Source organism: Pseudorca crassidens, chromosome 4 (genome assembly GCF_039906515.1).
Source record: "Pseudorca crassidens isolate mPseCra1 chromosome 4, mPseCra1.hap1, whole genome shotgun sequence".
Lineage (NCBI taxonomy): Eukaryota > Metazoa > Chordata > Mammalia > Artiodactyla > Delphinidae > Pseudorca > Pseudorca crassidens.
Genome location: NC_090299.1, coordinates 36,295,409 through 36,315,745, shown reverse-complemented (window position 1 = coordinate 36,315,745; position 20,337 = coordinate 36,295,409). Strand labels below are relative to the sequence as shown.

Here is a 20,337-nt window from a genome sequence, read left to right as displayed (position 1 = left end):
GAAAGCATACAAAAGTAAAAATCTTACTAGTAAAGGTAATTATATAGTAAAGGTAGTTAATTAATCACTTATAAAGTTGGTATGAAGATTGAAAGACAAAAGTAGTAAAACTATAACTATAATAATCACAGAAACACAAAATAAAAAGATGTAAAATGTGACATCAAGAAGCATAATATGTGTATGCCAGGAGCAGAGGGTGGGTGGGAAATGTAGAGTTTTAGATTGCACTCAAACTTAATTTGCTATCAACTTAAAATATACTGTTAAATATATAAATATTATATGAGCATCATGGTACCCACAAAGCAAACACCTATATTAGATACACAAAAGATAGTAAGAAAAGAATCTAACCAAAGAAAGTCATCAAACCACAAGGGAAGAGAGCAAGAGTAAAAGAAAGGAACAGAAAGTAACAACAAAACAGCCAGAAAATAATTAACAAAATGGCAATAAGTACATACCTATCAATAATTACTTTAAATGTAGAAGTACTAAATTCTTTAATCAAAAGACATAGAGTGACTGAATGGATTAAAAAAACAAGACCCAGCTATATACTGCCTACAAGAGACTCATTAAAGATATGTGTACACTAGTACACACATGGACTGAAGGTGAAGACATGGAAAAAGATGTTCCATGCAAATTAAAAGCAAAAGAAAGCTGGTATAGCTATACTTACATGAGAAAAAAGTAGACTTTAAAATAAAGATGGTAATAAAAGAAAAAGAGGGGGATTATATAATGATAAAGGGGTCAGTGCAACAAGAAGATATAACATTTGTAAATATTTATGCATCCAGTATAGGGGCAACTAAACATCTGAAGCAGATATTAACAGATCTAAAGGGAGAAACTGATAACAATACAATTATAGCAGGGGGCTTTAATATCCCATTTACATCAATGCATTGATCATCCAGACAGAAATTCAGTGAGGAAACATCAACCTTACAGTACACATTAGACCACATAGTCTTAATATATATAAACAGAATATTTCATCCAAAAGCAGCAGAATTCACACTCTTCTCAAGCGCACATGGAACGTTCTCCAAAATAGATGATATGTTAAATCACAAAACAAGTCCCAATAAATTTAAGATCAAAATCACATCAAGCAACTTTTCTAACCACAATGGTATGAAACTAGATATCGATTACAGGCATACCTTGGAGATATTGTGGGTTCAGTTCCAGATGACTGCAATAAAGCAAATATCACAATAAAGTGAGTTACATGAATTTTTGGTTTCCCAGTGCATATGAAAGTTATGTTTACTCTATACTGTAGTCTATTAAGTGTGCAATGGCATTATGTCTATGAGAACAATGTACATACCTTAGTTAAAAAATACTTTGTTGTTTAAAAATGCTAACCGTTATCTGAGCCTACAGCAAACTGTAATCCTTTTGCTGGTGAAGGGTTTGAAATATTGCAAGAATTACCAAAATGTTACACAGAAACACAAAGTGAGAAAATGCTGTTGGAAAAATGATGCCGATAGACTTGCTCAACACATGGTTGCTACAAACCTTCAATTTATAAGAAATGAAATATCTGCAAAGTGCAATAAAGCACAGTTCAATAAAATGAGGGATACCTGTACAGGAAGAAAACTGGAAAAATCACAAATATGTGAATATTAAACAATGTGCTACTGAACAGCCAATGGGTCAATGAATAAATCAAAGGAGAAATCACAAAATGCCTTGAGACAAATAAAAGTGGAAATATAATTTACCAAAATCTATGGGATGCAGCAAAAGCAGTTTCTAGAGGGAAGTTCATAGTCATACAGGCCTACCTCAAAAAAACCAAGGAAAATCTCAGAAAAACAATCCAATTTTACACCTAAAGGAACTAGAAAAAGAAGAAAAAACCAAGCCCAAAGTTAGTAGAAGAAAGGAAAATAAAGATCAGAGCAGAAATAAATGAAATAGACTTAAAAAAAGCATAGAAAAGGTCAATGAAACAATGCCTGGTTCTTTGAAAAGATAAACAGAACTGACAAACTTTTAACTAGCTTCACGAAGAAAAGAAGAGAATGAGCTCAAATAAATAAAATCTGAAATGAAAGAGCAGTTACAACTGATACCACAGAAATACAAAGGATCATAAAAGACTACTATGAACAATTATGTGCCAACGATTGGACAACCAAGAAGAAATGGATAAATTCCTACAAACAGGGACTCTTCCAAGATGGAATCATGAAAAGAAAAAATCTGAATAAACTGATTACTAGTAAGAGGATTGAATCAGTATGCAAAAACTTCCCGACAGACAAAAGTACAGGACCAGATGGCTTCACTGGTAAATTCTACCAAACACTTAAAGAAGATTTAATACCTATTCTTCTCAAACTCTTACAAAAAATTGAAGAGTAGGGAATGCTTCCAAACTCATTTCACTAGGCCAGCATTTTCCTGATACCAAAACCAGACAAGGATGCCAGAAAAAAAAAGAAGAAAATTACAGGCGAATATCTCAGATAAACATAGATGCAAAAATCCTCAACAAAATATTAGCAAACCAAATTCAGCAACAGATTAAAATGATCATATACCATAATTAAGTGGGATTTATTCCAGGAATGCAAGAATGGTCAACATGCACAAATCAGTCGACATGATATACCACATTAACAAAATGAAGGATAGAAATCATACCGTCTCAAAACAGAAAAAGCATTTAACAAAATTCAACATGCATTTATGATAAAAACTCAGCAAAGTAGGTATAGAGAGAATGTACCTCAACATAATAAAAGTCCATATATGACAAACCTGCAACTAACATCATACTCAACAGTGAAAAGCTGAAAGCTTTTCCTCTAAGATCAAGAACAATACAAGGATGCCCACTCTCGCCACCTTTATTCAACATAATATTGGAATTACTATCCCGAGCAGTTAGGCAAGGAAAAGAAATAAAAGGCATCCAAAATGGAAAGGAAGAAGTAAAGCTGTCAGTGTTTTCAGAAGACATGATTTTATACATAGAAAAGACTGGACAAAAACTGTTAGAACTGATAAATTCAGTCAAGTTACAGGGTACAATGTACCAAAATCTGTTGTGTTTCTATACACTAAAAACAAACTATCAGAAAGAGAAATTGGGAAAACAATTCCATTTACAATTCAATCAAAAAGAATAAAAGACCTAGGAATAAATTTAGCTGAGGAGGTGAAAAACTTGTACACTGAAAACTTGACATTGATGAAAGAAATCAAAGAAGCCACAAATAAATGGAAAGGTATTCCATGCTCATGGGTTGAAAGAATTAGTATTGTTAAAATGTCTGTCTTACCCAAAGTAATCTACAGATTCAATACAATCCCTATCAAAATCTGAATGGCATGTTTCAAATAGAACAAACAATCCTAAAATTTGTATGAACCCACAAGACCCCAAATAGCCAAAGCAGTCTTGAGAAAGAACAAAGCTGGTTATGTCAATTATTCTTCAAAAAAAAAAAAAAGCGCCTTACTACACAAATATGTCTAACTGACCTTTGACAGAGGTGCAAATGGAGTTCAGTGGAGGAATGATAAGCTTTTCATTAAATCATGCAGTTGGACATCCATAAGCAAAACAAAATGAACCTCAAGCTAAACCTCATACCTTGTACAAAAATTAACTCAAAATGGATCATGTACTTAAATGTAGAATATAAAACTATGAGTCTTTTAGAAAAAAAAAAAAGGGGGAAAATCTTTGGGATCTAAGGAAAGAGTGCTTAGATTAACACCAAAAGTGTGACCCACAAAATGGAAAACAAATTGAAACTCATCAAAATAAAAAACTTCTGCTCTGCAAAAAATCGTGTTAAGAAGATGAAAAGACTGAGGCAATATTTTGCAAGCCACATTCTAAGAAAGGACTAGTACCTAGAATATATGAGGAACTCTCAAACCTCAATCCTAGAGTCTGTCATACAGAGTGAAGTTAAGTCAGAAAGAGAAAAGCAAATACCATGTGCTAACACATATATATGGAATCTAAAAGAAAAAAAAAAAACTGTCCTGAAGAACCTAGGGGCAGGACAGGAATAAAGATGCAGACGTAGAGAATGGACTTGAGGACATGGGGAGGGGGAAGGGTAAACTGGGATGAAATGAGAGAGTGCTACGGACTTACATATACTACCAAATGTAAAATAGATAGCTAGCGGGAAGCAGCCGCGTAGCACAGGGAGATCAGCTGGGTGCTTTGTGACCACCTAGAGGGGTGGGATAGGGAGGGTGGGAGGGAGACTGAAGAGGGAGGAGATATGGGGAAATATGTATATGTGTAGCTGATTCACTTTGTTATAAAGCGGAAACTAACACACCATTGTAAAGCAATTATACTCCAATAAAGATGTTAAAAAATAATAATAATAATAGAAAAAGATAAAGAAATAAGTAAACAATCCGATTAGAAAATGGGCAAAAGACATGAACAGATTATTTCACCGAAAAGAATATACGGCTGGCAAGGAAACACACACAAAAGCACATGAAAAGATGTTCAACATCATTAAGCCATTAGGGAAGTGCAAATTAAAACCACATGAGATATGACTACACACCTATCAGAATGACAAAAATAAAAATAACAACGCCACCAAATGCTTGTGGGGTTGTAATGAAACTGGATCACTCATACATTGCTGGTGGGAATATAAAATGCCACTCTGGAAGACAGGTGATTGCTCATAAAACGAAATATACAATTACCAGGAGACCCAGCAGTTGCAGTCTTGGACATTCATCTCAGAAACACATATGTTCAGTCAAAAACCTGTATGTGAATGTCCATAGCAGCTTTATTTGTAATAGCCCCAAACTGGAAATACTCAGATGTCCAGCAATAGGTGAATGATTAAACCAATTGTGGACACAGCACCCTTGGACTTGCCAGGGTGTCCCTGCCTATGGAGGACCCTTCTTGGGTTTAGAGGACATGTCCATCCATTGAGACAGGGGGTTGGAGTAGTTGACTTTACACATCCCATTTCTGCACAGCCATCTCTCTGATTCTTTCCACAAAGAAGCAACCCCCCTTCGCCTCGTCTGTTTTCTTGACTCATGGAAATGGGGAAAGTGGGGGCTTCCCACAGAGTGGGCTCCTCATAAATATATGCAGAAGAAATGAAGCATTTTTCTTTAGAGGCTTCATGAAAATGCAGTCCATTACAGGCCATTGTCATGACTTTTAATCTGAGGTCTTTTCCTAGAGCAAAAAGTGTGTGGGCAGTTGGGGGAGAGAGAAAGAAGCAGGTAGGAGAAAAAGGAGGGAAGAGAAATACCATTGCTGAAACCTTTCTCTTTGTTATGTTTCCCTTTTTGGCAATAGATGTTTATTCAGATTTTTAAAATGTGCCTCCTTGACCTTCTTCCTAAAAAGAAGACTGACGATGAATTATACCAGAAGATTCTCTCAAAACAAGAAAATGTAAGTCTTCAACCTATATTTCAAAATAACTTAAAAATAGTTTATTATGATATATAAAACACATTAAAGTATTTTTTATGTATAAAAATAGTTTATTACAATATATACTTTTCAACAAATATGGTGTATAAAAGTATAGCTATAAACATAAAACTAACAGTGCGTATTATTAAAATGTGGAAAAATATTAGAAGTAGAAAAAAAAAGAATGTTGGTCATACCCACTACTCAAAGAGAATCACTATTGATTCTATTTTCTGTACAAATGTGGGGTATTTTAAAATATATAATTTGCTTATTGGTTATAACTCTTCCTACTACTTTGCATTCTTCTCATTTCAGTCTTTTATACAAGCTTTATATTGTTTTATGTGCAGCAAAATGAGTCAGGGCTACCCTGGAGTCAGAGTGGTGGAGATTGATATCCTGGTTCTGTCTTTCACAAACACTCAGAATCCTAGGTTGTTCCTTTGTGCAATGGGATTCTAATTCCCATCCTGTGGGATTACAGAAAGAAGAAAATTTGTATGAAGCACCTAGCAAAGTAACAACCAGACCCTGATTATATGATCGCTGCCGTCATTCCCATTCCCACCAACACCAGCACAATCATCTTCATCATCATCATCGTCATTATTATTGTTTTATTACCAACACAGTCACCACCACCACTATCATTAGCATCATCATCGCCATCGCCACCACCATCTTTATTATTTTCATCATTGTCGTAATCATTCTTATTATGACCATCACCACTGTTATCATTATCTTCCTCATCATTCTCATCATCCTCATTACCACCACCATCACCATCCTCCTCATTACCACCACCACTACCAACATTTCATCATCGCCACCATCATTGTTGCCATCATTCTTACTCCTCCCATTGCCACCATCATCCTCATCTGCATCGTTATTCTCATCTTCGTTACCGTGACCATCACCACCTCCACCATCATCTTCATCATCCTCACTTCTGCCATCACGACTTTCATCTTCATTGTCATATTGTTGTCATAATCCTCATTCCTTCCATCACCACCCTTATCTTCATCATAGTCATCATTACCATCCTTATCACTGCAACCATGAGATTTGGGGGACTGGGAGGAGGGAGTGTTTCTTCCTCACTCTTCTGGATTCCAAGGGGGAGGATTCATCACTCCCTCCCAGGGAGAAGGCAGTACGTCTTCATTTTTGTTAACATCATTGTCATCATCCTCAGTACCACCACTACTGTGATCGTCCTCATCAGGCGATGCACAGAGTGCTTTACACACATTATTTAATCTTCACAACAGCCCTGTGAGTGACCATCATTCTTTTTGTTTATAGCTGAGGAAGTTGAGGCTCAACGAGTTTAAATGACTCTCCAATGACAAAAAGAATGATAATGGTGGTGATACTTGTAATTGTACTAGTAATGAATGTCATATGGAAAGAATAAGAGCTTTGGTATCTGCAGGCCTGGGATCAAATCCCACCTCTACCACTTCCAGAGCATCTTAATTATGTCAGTGGCTACTGTTCAGTGGATGTAGTCTGGCCGAGGGCTTTAAATGCATACTTTCCTATAATATTGACAACAGCCTCAGAACTTCTAGATGAAGATGAGAAGTGCCCAGAAATAGCAGCTGCTTTGGAGAGAAGCAGCATAGTGCGTGCAGTTAGAAGAGTGGGGCTCTGGAGTCAGTGAGCCTAAGGGGCCTAGCTTAGCACACCACTTCCTACTGGGAGACTTTGGACGAAATATCTCAACGTCCCATAGATAAGATTCCTCATCTGGAAAAGAACCCTCATTTCTCTCTTGTAGAGACGCTGTGAGAATTAGAAGTCACATATGGCTTCTGCTTGGATAATCAATAATGGATTTGGACCCACACCAGCGTTGATTACATGTCAGTGAACATAGGTCTAGAGAAAGCAGAACAGCCCAGAAAACAGGACAGAACAGAAAACAAACCCTCCACACTCCAGGTTGGGGTTTGAAGGACTCCATACATAGGGTTCCCCTTTTCCTTCTAAGTTCTGAGTTAATTAAGAGAAAGCGTTGGGGAGACAGAGAAATGTCAGCTTCATCACTGAAAGGGGCCAGCTTGGAAGACATAGCTTAGGTGCACAGCGATCATGGCTTGCTTCCTAACACTGAATCCCAGGATTAGCTAAATTGCTTACTGGCAAAGCTGGGCCACCTCAGGCCTCCCCACACAGAAGATGGACCTTTGCTGCCCAGCTCACTCTGGGATGAGGCCACACCAGAGCAGTGGCCTCCCCTGAATGGTCCATCCCAAAGAGGAAGAGGTTGGGCAAGCTAGGGGCTGTGCTCACTTCCTGCTTTGGAACCGCCAGTCAAATACATATCACTTCCTCCCTGGGGTGTACTAAGTAATCCTTCCCCATGGAAACCAGAGGAGTGGGGAGGAGACATTCCATCCCACACCCCAGATGTCATGACATGTTCCCGGACTTCACAAAGATAGGAAGATACTATTTCATTGTTTTTAAAATATGGCCTATTTTGGGGGGATGAGGGAAAAACTATAGAAGAAAATACGTAATCCATTATTCCCGAAGCCCTTTGATGATTTTTATCATCAGTCCTTCAGTAGGACAACACCTAAAGCATTTAATTATGGTTAAGAAATATTTTATGATAATGGGGCGAAAATAAAAGCATTTCTTCTCTAGAATTTAAGATACATTAGGTTTTTTCTGTATTTACCTTTTTCTTTTTTTCTCCAGGATTTGGAGGAATTAGAAAAGAGACTTCAGGTCCGACTGTCAAACACGGAGATGCTGGGTGCTGGTGACTCTGAATACATCACCCTGGCAGATGTAGAAAAGAAAGAGAGAGAATATTCTGAGCATCTAATAGCTAATGTATGTGGTGGATTTTCCTTCCCATATAAAAAGCGTGGTTTCTGGGACAGTTCGTTTGGCGAGATTAAAGAGATGGTACCTAGAAGCATGTTTAATGCTGGAATTCCCTGTTGCATTCTGCTCTGGAGCCAGGGATCCAGTTTCTGAAGTTAGTGATAGAGAAGGTATAATTAAGGGGCCAAGATTTACTGAGGGAGTCTTTTTTTCCTCTTAATGAATTCTCCTTGTTTAAATTTTACATCGATCTTTTTATCATTCAAAGCAAAGATCACTCTAACCCTATGTGTCCTTACCGCCCTGTGGCTTAGAGCAGATGCCAGCTGCTAACTTCTCAAACTCCAGGCATCACTCATAAAAGCGTGTTTTAAATTCTAGAGAGGATGGCTTCCCTCAAACTCTCTTTTTTGCTTTGAGGTTCTACTACCTGCTGTTCACATATTACAAATTAAACAAATATTTTCTTGGCACGCAGGTGTTATGTTGGACTCTGGGAATTCAAAATGAACTTAGACCTGGCCCCGCCAGGGAGATGCCCAGACCTGTCTGGTGGGGGGGACTGACAGGTAAACGGATGAGGACTTTGTGGGTTACAAGTGCCATGAGAGATAGAAGTATGGGAAGACTGAGGTACAGTGGGGAGAACGATTCATTTTACCCCAGGGTTGTGAAGGTCTTTGTAGAAGAAAGGGTCATCGAGAAGCTTTTGGAGAGAAGTGTGGATGGATGCTGTCCAGTGGGTGGGCAGAGAAGGGAGCCAGGGCTAGGAAGCAGGCTGAGCAGGATAAAGCCAGAGGTCTTCCCTGAGGGTTTTCGTCTCATGCCAAGGAGATGGGAGTCACTGAAGCAGCAGAGGGTGGCTTGGCCGTGTTTTAGAAGGACTGCCCAGGCTGCTGTGTGGAGGGTTGTTAGGGACTTTGGGGCTAATCCAGTAGGAATTTCAGGAAGGCAATTGCAGTAGGGATGGAGAGGTAAGAAAAAGTGGGAGAGCTGATAGGGTGGTGTCTAAGGAGGTGGTGGGAAGAGGAAGGTATAGAGGATCCGGTCTACAGAAATAAGGATCCCAGAAGTTGGGAGGGAAGATGGTGAGTGTGGCTTGACATCCTGAGTTGGAGATGCCTGGAGGTGGAGAGTCCCCACTAAGCTCAGGTAGGATCTCACGGAGAGCGAGGATATTCTCGGGATGAGATGGCTAAGGGAGGGCCCTCAGCCCGGATTCTGGTGGTGCATGGACTCCCGGAAGCCGTGGAATATCTTGTCCGTGTCTGCACATTTCAGGCAGAGGATTGATCATTCTCATAAGAGTCTCTGAAGTATTGGTGTCCTTCACTAACTGAGATGCTTCTGGTCCAGGGGTGTGTGTGGAAGGGGTAAAGAAAGGAGCCTCATGCCAGATCTTGGATCTTGGCAGCACTGAAGGAGCCGGAATCAAGGAGAATCAAGACAAGAAGCAGAGTATGGACCTTTAAGAAGCAGGAGAAAGTCAGGTCATGGATGCCAGGGGCATCACGAGTTTTTCAGAAGAGCGGAGTGGGCATCCTCGTTCTCTGCGATGGGAAGAGAAGAGGCGAAGCTGCTTGGATGTAGAGCTCTGGTTCCGGGTGTGCAGGAATTCACAGATGATAGTCCACATTCTATGATAGTTGGAAAGGAAGTCGTCTGATGGGGCGAGAGGGGGCGAGAGCAGGGTGTGAATGTGAGGGAGGAGGTGGCCAGTGAAGATAAAGGGTTTGCTGAGCTGCCGCGAGGCCCTTGAGACAGGACAGCAAACTTACGAAGAGGTGCTGGTTCGCGCAGGTGTGGGTTTTCTCCTGACCCTGCCCAGCAAGCAACATCCTTCTCAGCATCTGAGAGGTGGAACCAAGATGGAGAAAATCACAGCTGTGGGACTTGAAGGGACCTGCATCAAATATGCCTCTGCTTCTTGTTGCCTCTGTGACCCTTGACGAGTGACCTAACTTCCTGAGCCTGTTCCCTGTACCTCCAATACATATTTTATCTAGAAATAAAATGCGTGAAGGACGGAGCCTGGCTTGTAACCTGCATGCCGTAAAGGAAAGTTGCTATGACTATGGGCATCGTTGTTCTTAGACTCTGGAAGGCTGCAGCGACAAAAATTTAGCCCCCAACATTCTAAAGCACTTGGCGATTCCCTACTCTGCTCCTGATAAGATGGTGGAGAAAGGAAAAAGATTTGAAGGCAAAATGTTTTTATGGTCGTCGTCATCTCTGTCCTATTGTTCTTTTATACTTTTAGGACAATAATCAATAATTAAATGGCCATTCATGCTTTTATTTCCAGGATGCGTTTAATCTTCTTTAAAGATCTGGAAGCTTCCAGGAGCGCATTGTTGAATTTCATGCACCCGCCCCACTCCCTACCCCACTGCCGGCAGTCTTTCAGCTGTTTGAGAGATTCATGGTGCTTGCCTTTCTTATCAGCAGCCCGTTGGTGTTTGCTGAAAAGCCACCTCCAAACTGACTGGCACCTACAAAGAGAATGGAGAATGTGATCGTTGCCAAGATAACTTTCTCCAACTTGTAGAATTGTTTCTAATCTCAGTTTGTGATAAGGGGTGAATAGTAATGCCCAAGCCTGAGCCGGACAGCTTTAAAGCTTTCTTAAATAAGTTTTCTCCCCCCACCTCTTGCATCTCATTCTCATTTCACAGATGGAAGCTTTCTGGAAACAGATGGAAAACATCCAGCACTTTCTGGTGGACCAATTTAAGTGTTCCAGCTCCAAAGCCCGACAGCTCATGATGACTCTGACAGAAAGAATGATTGCAGCTGAAGGGCTATTGCGTGATTCTCAGGATTTGCAGGCTCTGGTAACGCTGGAGGGGGCAGGGAGGGAACGTGATATTCAAACTAGAGACGTGGAATCCGGAAGCTTGGAGCACCGTAGGGGTCATTAAGTTCAAAACCTGCAGATTGTAGAAAGGGATATAGAGGCCAGAGAAAAGCAGTGTGTCCATCCATCCCTCCATCTATCCATCAGTCATTTATCTGTCCGTCCATCCATCTAACCGTTCCTTTAGTGGAGAGACTGGCCCGCCCCACGTCACTACAGCATAGGGCACTGGTGGTTCTCAATCCTGGCTGCACGTTGAAGTTATCTGAGGAGGTTTAAATAGTACTGATGCTTGGGTCCAAGATGGGTCCCCACCCCAAAGATTCTTAGCCTGGATTTTTTTTTTTTTTTTGCGGTACGTGGGCCTCTCACTGTTGTGGCCTCTCCCGTTGCGGAGCACAGGCTCCGGACGTGCAGGCCCAGCGGCCATGGCTCACCGGCCCAGCCGCTCCACGGCATGTGGGATCTTCCCGGACCGGGGCACGAACCCTTGTCCCCTGCATCGGCAGGCGGACTCTCAACCACTGTGCCACCAGGGAAGCCCAGTCTGGATTTTTTAAGGTTCCAGGTGACCACAGTGAGTAGTCATAGTTGACGCTCACTGGTGTGGACGGAGCTTTGGTTAGCTCTCCTGGATGGCCCCATGTACCAACTAGGGGGCTTAAAATAATGCCCATGTCACGGGCCTCTTGCACAGAGATCCAATCTGATTGGTCTGAAGTGGAGGACCTGGCATTGCTGTTTTTAAAACTCCCCAAACAATTCTGATGTATAGCTGGGAATGCAAACCACTGGCGCAGAGGAATCCACAAATCCAAATCTGACTTTGAATCTGAGCTTAGCCACTTGAAGCTGTGTGATCTCGAAGAGGTTACTTAACCCCTCTGAGCTTCAATGACTGTACTTAAAAAAGGTGGTCCCAGGAGTTGCTGCAGGCAGGGCCCGGGGAAATGCTCGGTCACTGCTGGGTTTTGTTGTGGAGGTTTCGGTCTAGCCCTGCTGTGTGCAAAGGCCAGGGCACCTACCCACCCATTTCCCCGTCCTCTGACCTTGAGAACTCATGAATTACATTTCAGACCTGTGCACCTGCCCAGGGCACTCCTGACTCAGAAACCTGCAGCAGCCGCCCTGCCCTCAGCTCAGAGACTCAGCTCCTCAGACTCCGCACAAACTGCTCTGCTTCTCAAAGTGTGGTCCGCAGACCGGTAGCATCAGCGTCACCTGAGAGCTGGTTAGAAATGCAGAATCTCGTCCCCCCTCCCGAATCAGGATCTGCATTTTTAACAAATTCCCAGGTGCACACAGCTGTTTGAGAACTTTCTTTGCTTTTGCTTGTCACGTACACGTATAGTTTCCTTTCCCTCCTCCGCACTGCTGAAAGACACACAGATATTTCATCCCCGAAGAGCAGAGGAGCCAGCTAAGCGACTCACCTAGGACTCCCGTGTTGCCTAATGATATCGCTCAGCCTGTGCCCCAGGCTTCCTGGTTTGCCATCCAAACCCTTTGAATTGGATTTTGATTTGATAATGCTGCCGATATGAATGCTTATCAAAGAGAAAGATCTTTTTCCTTTTATTCTTTTTTTCTTTGTATTTAATTATTATTCCATCAGCAGGATATTGATGCAGAAGAAAAACGTATCCTTAGCTGACTCTGGCCCGAGTGTTAGCCGGTCACTTCCACATAGGAAGAAGGGAAATAATTTTCTCCAGGTTATCTGTAGGCCTTTCCTTCTGTCAGCATTTCATGAGCACCTGCCATGTGCCACATCCTGTTACAGGAACAGTGTTGCAGACTGGAGCTAGAAACCTGAGCTCATCCCACAGTTGCCTTTTATTAGCTGTATGACGTTGAACAGGTTACTTAACCTCTGTGACTCAGTTTCATCATCTGTAAAATGGGAATCTGAATAGCATCAGCTCTGAGAGTGTTAGAAAGTGGACAACATGTAGGACCTTTAGAACAGAGCCTGGCCCAGGGGAAGTGCTCAGTATGTGATACGGATTAGACAATGGCAGGCCAAGTGTCAGCAAACAAAAGAGACGTAAACAAGTCATCGTAATGATGTGTGGAAAGAGCTACAGTCTGTGTTTGTACAGAGAGGGACGGGTTGGCTCTGCCTGTGTGTCAGAGTATGTTGTTGATAAACTCCAGAAGAATTCAAATTCTCAGGCTGCAGACGTCTGAGAACTCTGGCCTGGGCAGTCGGAATGTGTCGCATGGAGTTGCTGAATATCAGAACTGGAAGAGCCCTGGAAAAGGCCCCAGAGGTCATCAGAATCAGCTTCTAGGGATGCTCGAGAGAAAGAGGATGGTAGGAGGGATGTGGGGACCTGCTGTACGTAATTATGACGACAGCTTGCATTCATGAGCACCTACTGTCTTCTGGTTGCTATTTTAAGTGCATTACCTATTTTAACTTATTTAATGCTCACATCCACTCTGTAAGTCAGGCGTGGGTGAGGACTCTGTGCCCAAGGTCATGCAGGTCTGGAGCCAAGTTTGAGCCCGGGCACGTCTGAGGACTGGCTACAGCTCTCAGAGCCAGCAGTGGCCCCCTCGCCTCCCACGCAAGTCCCTTTACTCCTCCCACCTTCCATCTGATGCCCCTCTGCTCATGTTCGCCTCTCAACTCTACTCCCGTCTTTCCTTGAATATAAATCCAGAGGCTGAGCTGTCACTCTCCAGCCGGGTGGCCTGACCGTGATGCCTTAGAGGTGGCTGCTCTGGGCACTGGGCGCTGTCCCCCACGCCCTGAGCCTCGCTGGATCCCTTGCCGGCCACACCTGCACCGAGCGCTTATCCTCTTGCGCCCTCTAGCGGTCATGGGCCCGCTGACGGCCGTCGGGCTCATATAGTTGGCGGAGAGGAAGGTTCAGAGCCGCTGTCCCTGGGCTATTTGGGTGGCGTTCCAGAATAAACCTCAGTGCTCTTGTCCATAACTGGGGGATCATTGTCCTTGTCCTGTTCACACGTTGCTCAAACACAGACCAATGCAGTTCAGCAAACAGTGAGCCCCAGGGCTGGTTACCGGGTGTTGCAGGTATGGCCACTGTCTCAAGGGCTCTCAGTCCAGCCTGGGACTGTCCCTATGCTTAGACAGAGGCACAGGAGCAGCAGAGACGGGAGGAGGGGGCCGTGGAGGTGGAGGGGGTCAGGGAAGGTGCCACACAGCGCGTAAGGACGAGCAGGACCTGGCCAGGCAGGGGAGTGAGGGGAGGCCGGGAGGGTGTTCCAGGTGGAGGCCCGTGTGTGCAGAGGCCGGGTGTGCTGGGCAGCCAGGAGCAAGGAGGTGTGTGGGACGAGGCTGGAGACTCAGCCAGGCTTGGTCCTGAAGGGCCTCATGCAATGTGCCCAGGAGTTTAGACTTGGTTTGAAGGCTGTGTCTGCAGGGTTTGGGCCCCAGGATGGCAGAGCCACGTTTGCACCTCAGAAAGCCCCCCTGCCTGCCGTGTGGGGCGGGGCGGGGTGGAGCAGAGCGGGCAGGTGGGAGGCTGGCAGAGCAGGGACGGCCCTGGGCAGTAGCCCAGGGCGGAAGTGACCTGGGCCTGAGCTGGCTGTGGCTCTGGGCCAGCTGGAAGGAGACGGAGTGGAGGGGTGTGAAGGAGGCAAGGGTGCCGGCGTGGTGGGGAAGAAGGGCGGAGGCGAGCTCAGGCCGCCGTGCCGGGGGTCCGGGGGGCCCACCCCTAGGTGGGAAAGGTGTCCTTCGGAGGCGCAGGGCGTGCAGCTTTAACGTGGTGCACGTGCTGTCCTTCTACAAGGTTCCTGGAGCGGCTGCTCTCTGAGACGCGAGGACAGGAGACGCAGACCTGCGGGGTCCGCCCCTGCCTCTGGTGGACATGTCCTCCACGGGGGAGGCGTCCTGTCCGAGAGGCGTGTCCTAAGTGAAGGACAGCGTGGCAGGGCAGGCAGGCCTGTTCTAATGTCTGACGGCTGGGGCCCCCCTGCAGGTCAGGCTTACCCGGCAAATCTCTTTAATCCCCAGCACTCAGGTTCCCGGAGGCTCGAAAGCCAAAGGTCCCGCGACCTTTATTGTTTCTCTAATGTCTCTCCTCCAGGGCTGTGGAGGCCCGAGGCCCCGTCGACTGGGGGGGGATGACAATGGGAAAGGGGGACTTCCCTCTTTGGTCGTGTGCATTTATTAAATTTCTCCCCAGAAGCCTGGCCCACTCACCGAGTACCCAGCGCTTTCCTTGTGTTATGCGGCGTCAGCCTCACCACGTCCCCGTGCGGGACCATTTTGTCCCCATCTGAGTCACACACACACGAAGCTCGTGAGAGCGGTTTGGCCTATGCTCTGCTCCTAGGGAGGTGGGGCCCCAGGACCAAGCCCGTGCCTGTTTACAGACCCTCATGGCCAAGTACTGACCCAGGGCGTTCCAGCCCCTTGTCTCCTGTGTTTCTCTTCTTAGGACGCCCTGGAGAGGACAATGGGGCGGGCACACGTGGCCAAAACCATTGAGTTCCTGAAGCTGCAGATCCGGGAGGAGACCAGATGCCGCCTGGCCGCCATCTCCCACAGCCTGGAGCTGCTGACCGTCGAGGGGAAGCTGTCGGGGCGGCAGAGGGAGGAGTTGCTGACCCAGCAGCACAAGGCCTTCTGGGAGGAGGCGGAGCGCTTCGGCAGGGGTGAGCGAGTGGGCCAGGCCCGGGCGCCCGGCACCCCGTGTGTGCTGCAGGCTGTGTGGGCCAGGGCTGGTGGCGGTACCTGCAGGCGTCGGGAGCAGCTCCCGTGAGGCTAGCACAGGCTGCCATCCCAGGTCACCTGCTCGGGTCCGGGATTGCCTGTTGCACATCGCCATCGGTGATTCAGGCTGCCAGAGAAGCACCCGGAACATGCAGAGGGCTAAGGAGGCGGGAACGCCCGGAAGCCCTGCATGTGGCCCGGGGCCCGGCTCAGCTGCAGGTGGGTGAGCGTGGACAGGGGTCAGTCACGTGGGGCAGGAGAGGGAACCCAGCGTGGCTGTTTCCCACACGTGCTGCTGCTCCCGGGCCGACCCTGGGAGATGGGCAGATCAGGGCTCAAGACATCAAGGGCACCTGGGAATTAGTCCAGGTCACACCGCTGGTGGGACCCGCAAGAGGAAACCCAGGTGTTTCACCTGCAGGAGGTGACCACGTGGAAAACTTTCTGTTGGCTAGAACTTTGGACCATGTAGAATCTGAATGCATCTGGCCTTGGGGGTCACCACACACAGTGGTCTGGGCTTTATCAGTGGGAAGCGAGTGGCTGGGATGGGATGGTGAAGCAGCCCCCTAGGTGGGGCTCTGTTGAACTTGGACAAGATGTGGGAGACAAGGAGACAGTCAGGGGTGGAGGGAGGACCCTAGGCAGAGGCGGGGACTCCGGTCTCTCCTGGCCACCTGGCCACACTCTTTTCTTTGGTGCCAGAGGCTAAACAGATCCTCAGGTCAAACCTAAGGAAGTGTGCCTGCCTTAGGCCAAGTGCAGAAGGAGGTATGACGCGTGTGTGTGTGTGTGTGTGTGTGTGTGTGTGTGTGTGTGTGGCGGGGGGGATGGTGTGAGGTGCTGAAACCAACGCTTCCGAGGACTGCAGACCTCTCGTCGCCAGGCCCTCACTTGCTTCAGCAGCTTCTTGCTCAGCATCTCCGCCAAAACCCAAGTGGATAGAATCTGACCAACCTCGTCCTTGGCGCTACTCCCAGGAGCCTTCTCCGGGGTCCCACGCTGCGTGTGCCCCCTCTTCCGCCCACCCCCCCGCCCTGCCACCGCCCCGGCCCTCATGCAGCATAATTTCTTCTCCTGCATTCCATGAACATCTTGAGAGCTGGGCTGGGTCCTGATCACTGGTAGACCTCAGTTCCTGGCCCTGTACTTGGCACACTGCTGGGACCGAATGACGCAGGTGGGCTGAAGGGTGGTTTTAGGCCCCGCCCCCCTCCCCAAGTTCACCTTCCCCTGCCACAGGGGGCCTTGCCCTTGGGTTCACCCTGCTTCTCTTCTGCTGATCTAATAACTCACCCTGGCAGTTTTTGAATCTCGACTCCAGTCTGACGTGTCACTATCTTCCTGAAGACTCAGGCTCTCTGTACCTTGTGTCACCTGTCCCTCCCTCTGCCACCTACCTCTCCCTCACACTCTTTTCTCCGGGAAAATACCCCTTTGTTTACTTCTTGGTCAGGTTGGCCGGCCGCCCTGCACAGCACAGCAATTACATGAAACCTCTTATGTCGCTCTGAGTCCTGGACCCCAGGGAGAGGGCCCTGAATGATAAAACCAGAATAAAAAGGGGACTTGCCCCAGAGTTTCTGACCCTCCACGTGCTGGCAGAAGCAGCCAGTGGAGGTTTCGCCGGGAGAGCAACCTTGTTTTATTTCAATTTCAGAGTTTGTCCAGCGAGGCAGAGACCTGGTCAAAGCGTCACTGGTTCACCAGGCAGAGGGGATGGCAAGGCTCACGCTGGCCCAGCAAAAGGAACAGAGGAGCTTCCTGGCCACGGCGCCGCAGACCGCCGACCCCAAGGAGTTCCTCCAGGTGACCTGCTCCTGACTCGCTCCCACGTCCGCGGGCACAGCCGTTCCGGGGAGCCACGCGGGTTGATCAGGGTGGCAGGAGGGGGCTCGGCCCCCCGCTACTGCGCTTGGGAAGCCAGAGGCCTTGGCATCTGCCAGACGGGAGGTCTCTCCTTGCCTCCCACCTGTCAGCCCAGTCACCTTAGCCAGCTCCCTTGGGCTCTGCATCCCTAGCTTCCTGGTCTGTAAGCCAGTGGCTCGAGCAGCACCGCCCTCACAGGGACGATGGAAAGATGGTGGGAGGGGCCGTGGAGAGGGCTTCACACAGATGGCGCAGGGCGAGGGCCCAACCTGCGATGCAGACCAGCGTGCGATGTCCCCAGAGGGGACAGGCGTGTCCTGCATGTAAGACAGGCTGTCACACAGGGATGGCCCCCCTCGCTGGGTCAGGTGGCAAGTCAGGGGAGGACCCTGCATGGGGGGCTGAGCAGGCAGGACCAGCGAGGTGGCCAAGGTAGCCAACGCTCGTGGTCTTGACTGGGAAAAAGACAAGGAGACCGGCTGGAGGGCAGGAAGCAAGGTGTCACCCTGCTTGAGGGATAGCAAGTGAGCTGGCGCCAGCACAGGCTGGAAGGACCAGGGCTTGCGGTTCGCAGAGAGAGAGCAGGACTCTGTCTCAGGGTTTCCCTGTTGGTGGAGGGGGGCGGGGATAGGCAGGGCTGCTTGTCAGTGGCGTCCCCCAGGGTCGGTAAGCATTTGGGTGCTGAGGTAGCGGGACCTGGGTTTAGATGCTGACTCTGCCGCTGTGTCTGAGCGACCTTGCTAACCCTCTGGCTTCCTCATCTGTGCGATGGGAATCATAGCACCGCCTTGCCGGGTTGTTAAGGTTCAGCCAGACCAGTGAGGGGCAGCCACGGCCCGACTGTGTCTCTGGGTCCTTCTCTCCTCGCTAGCATTTGCTTGTCTCAGCTCTGGCAGGACTGTAGCTGGGTCCAGGCTCAGGCCAGAGCCCAGACACATGCCCTCCTTGGGGGCCGGCATGGTGGCGGTGGCTATACCCGAGTGAGAAGCCAGCGGCCAGAACACAGGAGAGGTCTTCACGTCCCTGGTTCCCTGGTCCAGTGCCCTTCCGCACCCACAGAGCCTCCTCCCAGGGCCCACGCCTGGGGTTTCTGGGGTTTGTCATACCGTGGGGTGGGGGGCTGTTTCTGTCTTGAAGAAGATCCATTTGAAATGAGAGTGAAAAGATACGATTATACAGCAGTTTGTTACTCTGAGATTTCTAGGCCCTTCTCTCTGACATCACATTGCTCAGTGCAAGTCCTGAGTGTGGAAACGGTGACAGCGTCAGCTCTGCAACCCAGGACTTCAGCACAGCCAGGACCTGGTGCTCAGGAAACATGCTGGTGCTCAGGAAACGTGGGACCAAGGAGGGAAGGGTTGAGCGCATGCATGCATGCGTGCATGAAGGAATGAGGGAATAACTGAATGGACAAATGAATCAATGAATGATGGATGGAAGAACAAAGGAACACATAATTGAATGAACAAAGATATGAATGAAGAACCAACAAATGAAAGAAAAGTCAAACAAATGAATGAAGGAAAGAATGAATGAACACGTGAACGAATGGATGGATACAAAAGAACAAATAATTGAATGAATGAACAAACAACAAAAAAGTGATTGAATGAACAAGGAACTGATGAATGAGCACGGCCTTTGGCACCACATGCAGCCCCTCCCTCTCAGCTCCCCTCCCACTCTGCCCCCACCAAGGCCAGAGGGTTCTAACTGCCTGGTCTGTTGCTGTAGCTCCTTGAGCTGGGACTGTGTTGGCCCCCCACCTTCCTTCCAGGGACCCCTCCTTGTCCTTCAAGACTCAGCTTACTCATTTCCCCCACGGGGCCTCTTCCCCCACAGCTGCCCCCTAAGAGGAGTCCACCGTCCGTGGTTTCGCCTTGCAGTGCCTTCTGACTGTGTCTGGGGCACCTGGCGCACGCCTCCCCGTCACTCTGCTGGGCTCCTTGAGGTCCATTGGTCAGAGTGGAGTCTGGCTGGCCGCTGACCGCGCTGACCTCCAGTGGCCCTGCTTGGCCTCGGGCTCCACTGGGTGGGCCTCCCAGGGCCTGGATGGGGTCCCCAGCAACTGAAATCAGAAAATGATGTCTGGGTGGCCAGGAGAGAAGGGTGACAGGGATGCTGGTCCCACCTTCTCCTGCTGGGTACACAGACAGAATCATAGTCTGTGGTTTTCCTGGAGGTCGAATTCACTGGTCCCGGCCTCAGCCACAACTCACAAGCCATGAAAGTCACATACATCCCTGTGCCTCAGTTTCCTTGTGTATAAGTTGGGGTGAACATCCTTCCAACCTGAGAGGCGGGGTCCGTTGAGGTTTTTCTGGGAAGAACATCAGCATTTTCCTTCCAGATTCAGCTCCCGTTTTACTCACAGGGTTTTCACGAGGTCCTGGAGAGGCAAAGGCTGAGTCGGAGTGACCTGGAGGAAGAGGAGGATGTCAGAGCCACCAAGGCCGTGGCCACGCTCTGCCAGGTATGTGGTTTCCAAGTGGGACTGGCAGGAAAACCTCAGGATCCGGGCATGTGTGAGAACCTCACGTCCTCCTGGGCAGGGGACCCCGAGACCCTCTTTGGCAGAAACCAGGGAGGGAG

The 20,337-nt window shown here is 47.6% G+C and overlaps 1 protein-coding gene across 8 annotated transcripts in view; it reads left to right on the top strand.

Moving 5' to 3' along the window:
* Positions 1-20,337, top strand: part of EVC (EvC ciliary complex subunit 1) — an 85,539-nt gene that overhangs the window by 24,005 nt on the left and 41,197 nt on the right. For 7 of the 8 annotated variants that reach the window (XM_067735490.1, XM_067735488.1, XM_067735487.1 and 4 more), the window contains exons 6-11: positions 5,351-5,449; positions 8,198-8,335; positions 11,005-11,163; positions 15,602-15,818; positions 17,537-17,685; positions 20,120-20,218. In XM_067735490.1, the coding sequence (XP_067591591.1) occupies positions 5,351-5,449; positions 8,198-8,335; positions 11,005-11,163; positions 15,602-15,818; positions 17,537-17,685; positions 20,120-20,218 (861 nt within the window). The remainder of the gene's footprint in view (positions 1-5,350; positions 5,450-8,197; positions 8,336-11,004; positions 11,164-15,601; positions 15,819-17,536; positions 17,686-20,119; positions 20,219-20,337) is intronic. The other variant, XM_067735489.1, reaches the window with a different exon arrangement.